Genomic DNA, 5,859 nt, shown 5'->3' with positions numbered 1-5,859 from the left:
GCACATGCCAATGCATGCATTGAGTCATAAAAATCTAATTTCAGTAAGGTTTATAGATTTTTTAAATTTTAGTACAGTAAGGCCAATAACAGAATTTATAGCACGGTCACGTGACAGCAATCGACAAATCATATGCTTGGTAAAAATACGAAATTATAATAACGCGTGTTGTGAAAATTTGTTTGCACGCATAGTTTCAGTTAAGGTATCTCACGTTTTGATTCCATTGAGCAGGTGTTCATTATATTAAAAAAAAATATATGAAATAATTAATTTAAACCTCACAGGAAGATCCTTATTTTATAATTTCACAACATTCATAAAGAAAATCCATTTGAATACAAGAAACAAACAAGTTTGTTGGGGAACTATATTCTCGTGCGGAAGGTTTTTAGTCGAAAATGACAGAAACAAGCAATTTTTTTTTATTAAACATTATTCATTATTCACATTTTTAACATTTGATAAGTTTGTGATATGTTCTATATGTCCGGTATGACTTGCCCAAAACTAAATTTTGAGAAAGTAATAGATGTTAAGCATGAAATCATGCAAATATATAGAAAATGTCTGAATTTTTTAAAGCCAATTTTTGCGAGAATTTTACTTTGAAGCCATATATCTAAAATTTGACATCACTGACCCCCATATTTTATTATGTCAAAATGATACTGAATACTTATCAAGGCAAACTGGATTATCTGATAAAATTCTTGATTTTCAAAATGATTTTATTTCAATCAAATTGTAACTATCATAGAAATTGCCTATTTTAAGTGCAAAAAGGTCACACAAAAATTTATGCAGCTTCATACAAATTTTATTTTGCAATCCCTCTATTCAGTGTGAATATTGTGCATAATTAAAAACAATATTACAAGAAAAAAAAGTTTGCTTAATCAAAAATACTGACAACAAATCCTAATCAGGCTGAAATCGCATTTTAGGTGCAAAAAGATCAAATTAAATTGGCCATAACTCAGAGGGATGAACACTGGTCTCTTATTATCTTTGTATTTTTCTCAAGAAATTCTTGATACAAGAACATTGAGGAGTGGAATACGTTAAGAAATTATGTCTTTCAAAAATTTAATGAAAGAACCATAGTAAACAATTGAAACAAGGATTTGACCGCATACCGATATACGACAAGATCACATCACATAATAAAAAAACTACTGTATATTATATATGAAAAGGGCTATGTACGAAATGATGAAAGTTTGATGAGCACACCCTGCATATTGTGACAGTTCCGCATAAAAGAATGTCATTCCAAAGATCAGATAAAATTAGTCATATGATGATCAAACGTTTTCTGATTATAACATCATTGCACTTTTCTTAAAAGTCACCAATATGACGTCACGGATCTTCTGCTAAAGGATTGATATGCACGCTTCCCAGTCCTTCAAAATGGAGCTTAATGCTAGAATTTAGAATATAAAATTTGGATTCAAATATAAATAAACAATAATGCTTTACCTGAGTGAATATTTCCTTCATTTTGTAGGTTTTGAGTCTCAATGAGCAGTGATGACAGCTAGCCTGTTGCTAGGCGACAGAATTGATCAATACACTTTTACCTGTCAGAAGCTGCTCCTAATTGGAACTACTGTTGATACCGTTACTGTGCTTACTCTAATTAGGGCTCTTACAATTATAAATAAAGCAGAAGTCCGAATTAGATGGTATTTTTAATCACAAACCAATCCCTTATCATGTACTGTCAATAACGACATTTATCTTGTCACCTATTTCTAGAAATCACCTTTTATTTCAAATATTCATAATAATGGTATCAAAGACCCTGACAGGTCGGTTGGATTCAGGGCAATAGCTAGAGAACTGCATATCATAAAAATAACCATCGCGGAATGTGTAAACATTGATCTGTTATCACGGTAGAGGATTTCCAGGGAAACCCCCTTACTCGTTCACTTCTCTCAAGTTGTCACTTCAGCCGACCCCGCGGTGTCCGTAAATTCTACTTATCGTTTAAGTGTGTCGGAATCAGGAGGGGGGTGTCTATTGTAAAAATTTGGTTAGCTGTCATCACCAAGTGATGCAATATGGCACAAAAGTTTTTTCTGTTTATTATTTTTTTTTTTGCCTTATTTTGGTTTGTTTGTTTGTTGTTGTTTTGTTTTTGTTTTTTGTTTTGTTTTTTTGTTTGTTTTTTTTTTTTTTTGGGGGGGGGGTTATTTTAGGGGGCGGGGGTTAATGATGGTTGAAAGCGCGCATACACATTTTACATTTGTATGCTGATAAATCAATCCGGAATTAAAGCTATAAGGTGATACAAAAAAGAGTTTACGAAGCCCTACTTTCCTGATAATATTATCAGGTTCTTATAGCACTACCAATCACACATATGATATCTTTCGTTAATTCATAGAAATAACAATTTCATAACAAATAACGTCTTTTTATGATAATAACAAAGACGAGTAACAGAAAATTTTGGACCTTTTAACCCCGATCCAGAATTATGTTAATTTAGTTTTTTTATCAGATGATATTTCCCACTAATCCTAAAAACAACCTTATCTTTAAATAAAGTCCCGATCATCAAACATTGTTAAGAAGTTTTGTTTAACTTTGGTACTCATTGAGATTTTTAGGAATGTGTACGATATCCGGTTTGTTGTAATAAAAGGTTCAGTATAGAGTTCGCCGACATGAACTCCGCCCGTCCTCATACCTCGACCCCCATCCTCACCCCAACGGCCATCCCCAGTGTCCAGGACTCGGTGCCTGTCATCCTACTCTTCCTGTTTGGAGTATTCGGGAATCTCGCGGCGCTTATTGTTCTCTGTTTTCGAAGCAAGATACACGAATGGCGCCCGTTTTACAGATTTGTGCTTGGTTTAGCCATCACTGACGGGGGCGGGCTTCTTATTTCCATCCCTATTTCGGAGTACCAGTATTTGTCCCGCTTCAAGGATCAGCTACCACGGCCCGTGTGTGAATACCTCGCCTTCATCTACATGTTCACCTTACTGTCGTCTGCCATGATCGTCTGCTGTATGTCCGTGGACCGATTCCTTGCTACGTTTTTTCCATTGTACTACAATTCTACGACCAAAGGACGAAGAGCCAACATTACTTTAACACTTCTATGGATAACTTCCGCTTTACTCTGCATTCTACATGTTTTTGGATTAGGTTCTGCAAAGATCTTTTACCCCGGCTCATGGTGTTTTCTAAATTTCATTGACACGGAAGACACTGGTAACGCAGTATATGCCTATATGTATGCCATTACGGGTGTCCTGATTGTGACATTAACCTTACTTCTTAACTTGACGGTGATTGTCTATTTCATTTACAAAAGACTTACACTAAACTTTTCAGCATCCCCTACTCAAAGCTGGTGTGACGTTCACGTGATTGTGTTCTTAATTTCCATAGTAACAGTATTTACTTCCTGTTGGTCCCCGCTTATAGTAAGTTTTTAACATTATTACTAACAGAAAATGTCCATTTTTTACTCCTCGATAACAGTGAAATTTTAATTTGCTTGGTTTATTTTACAGGTGAATATTCTTCAGCACGTTTCCGGCGCCACCAGTGGTGTAGGGGAGACGGAGCTTCTGCTGGTCAGACTGAGTATTACTAACTCTGTCATAGACCCCTGGATCTACATACTGTTTCGGAAGGAAGTGGTCGCTGTGGCCGTGAATTGTGCCAGGAGAGTTTGTCAAAAAGTAGAGGAAACTCAGAGGTCATGTTCCCGGTCAGCAACCGGAAGTAAAACACAGGGGGAAGGACTGGGAAGCGTGCATATCAATCCTTTAGCAGAAGATCCGTGACGTCATATTGGTGACTTTTAAGAAAAGTGCAATGATGTTATAATCAGAAAACGTTTGATCATCATATGACTAATTTTATCTGATCTTTGGAATGACATTCTTTTATGCGGAACTGTCACAATATGCAGGGTGTGCTCATCAAACTTTCATCATTTCGTACATAGCCCTTTTCATATATAATATACAGTAGTTTTTTTATTATGTGATGTGATCTTGTCGTATATCGGTATGCGGTCAAATCCTTGTTTCAATTGTTTACTATGGTTCTTTCATTAAATTTTTGAAAGACATAATTTCTTAACGTATTCCACTCCTCAATGTTCTTGTATCAAGAATTTCTTGAGAAAAATACAAAGATAATAAGAGACCAGTGTTCATCCCTCTGAGTTATGGCCAATTTAATTTGATCTTTTTGCACCTAAAATGCGATTTCAGCCTGATTAGGATTTGTTGTCAGTATTTTTGATTAAGCAAACTTTTTTTTCTTGTAATATTGTTTTTAATTATGCACAATATTCACACTGAATAGAGGGATTGCAAAATAAAATTTGTATGAAGCTGCATAAATTTTTGTGTGACCTTTTTGCACTTAAAATAGGCAATTTCTATGATAGTTACAATTTGATTGAAATAAAATCATTTTGAAAATCAAGAATTTTATCAGATAATCCAGTTTGCCTTGATAAGTATTCAGTATCATTTTGACATAATAAAATATGGGGGTCAGTGATGTCAAATTTTAGATATATGGCTTCAAAGTAAAATTCTCGCAAAAATTGGCTTTAAAAAATTCAGACATTTTCTATATATTTGCATGATTTCATGCTTAACATCTATTACTTTCTCAAAATTTAGTTTTGGGCAAGTCATACCGGACATATAGAACATATCACAAACTTATCAAATGTTAAAAATGTGAATAATGAATAATGTTTAATAAAAAAAAATTGCTTGTTTCTGTCATTTTCGACTAAAAACCTTCCGCACGAGAATATAGTTCCCCAACAAACTTGTTTGTTTCTTGTATTCAAATGGATTTTCTTTATGAATGTTGTGAAATTATAAAATAAGGATCTTCCTGTGAGGTTTAAATTAATTATTTCATATATTTTTTTTTAATATAATGAACACCTGCTCAATGGAATCAAAACGTGAGATACCTTAACTGAAACTATGCGTGCAAACAAATTTTCACAACACGCGTTATTATAATTTCGTATTTTTACCAAGCATATGATTTGTCGATTGCTGTCACGTGACCGTGCTATAAATTCTGTTATTGGCCTTACTGTACTAAAATTTAAAAAATCTATAAACCTTACTGAAATTAGATTTTTATGACTCAATGCATGCATTGGCATGTGCACCATTGTGACGTCACAATAGCGCATTCTTACTATATTTACATTTGCAAAAAGGTTTATACTGAGTAGAATAGCGATTTCAAACGTTCAATATAGCATTGAATGATTTATTTTTGACGTCGTCGTGTCAATAACTGCCGTCAGGTGAGCAGACAAATTGAATAACGCGCGTTAGCGCGTTATGATAATTTGTCTGCTCACCTGACGGCAGTTATTGACACGACGACGTCAAAAATAAATCATTTAATGCTTATATTTACATTCCCTTACTGAAGAAATCAATTGTTTACTGAAATAAATCGATATAAAGTGAAGACCACGGAGGGAGTAAATTAGTAACAGCAAGAACAGCTGATTTGTAATACCGGTTTAAACTGGCTTTCACAGAGACCGTTGAGATGAGATCGACGAGCATGAAAATATAATCCATGAAAAATAACTATTGAAATGTTGCTTTTAACAATAAAGTCAACTGTTTTGTTGAATAATTATAAAACATGGTGTTTTGACAACATTTATGAAATACATTTTTTAACCGATTACATAGAAATCACTGTTTGAGAACTACTTATGTAAATTACATGTAAATTCATACGCAGTGAATAGGTGTTGCATTTAGAGGCATTTAAACATCACGGAATTTAATGGAAAAACACAGTAGAATGTAAATATTTCTGTAT

At 33.9% G+C, this 5,859-nt stretch overlaps 1 protein-coding gene across 2 annotated transcripts; it reads left to right on the top strand.

Moving 5' to 3' along the window:
- Positions 1-2,390: 2,390 nt before the first annotated feature.
- Positions 2,391-4,792, top strand: LOC128166827 (prostaglandin E2 receptor EP4 subtype-like). 2 transcript variants are annotated; one of them, XM_052832232.1, is made up of 3 exons: positions 2,391-3,234; positions 3,358-3,449; positions 3,540-4,792. In XM_052832232.1, exons 1-3 carry the CDS (start codon positions 2,682-2,684, stop codon positions 3,813-3,815), a joined length of 921 nt encoding a protein of 306 aa, XP_052688192.1. In that variant the 5' UTR covers positions 2,391-2,681; the 3' UTR covers positions 3,816-4,792. The 2 variants fall into 2 exon arrangements, with proteins under 2 accessions (XP_052688192.1, XP_052688191.1); XM_052832231.1 differs by having other exon boundaries at positions 2,400-3,449; positions 3,540-4,790.
- Positions 4,793-5,859: the final 1,067 nt, after the last annotated feature.

Source organism: Crassostrea angulata, chromosome 10 (assembly GCF_025612915.1).
Source record: "Crassostrea angulata isolate pt1a10 chromosome 10, ASM2561291v2, whole genome shotgun sequence".
NCBI classification, from domain to species: Eukaryota; Metazoa; Mollusca; class Bivalvia; order Ostreida; family Ostreidae; genus Magallana; species Magallana angulata.
The sequence above is the reverse complement of the archived record's forward strand: the minus strand, read 5'-3'. Positions and strand labels throughout refer to the sequence as shown.

Coding starts and splice junctions, on each gene's coding strand:
- LOC128166827 (XM_052832231.1), top strand. CDS start 2,682: ATGAACTCCGCCCGTCCTCATACCTCGACCCCCATCCTCACCCCAACG. Junction 3,450..3,539: donor CCTGTTGGTCCCCGCTTATA/GTAAGTTTTTAA, acceptor TTTATTTTACAG/GTGAATATTCTTCAGCACGT.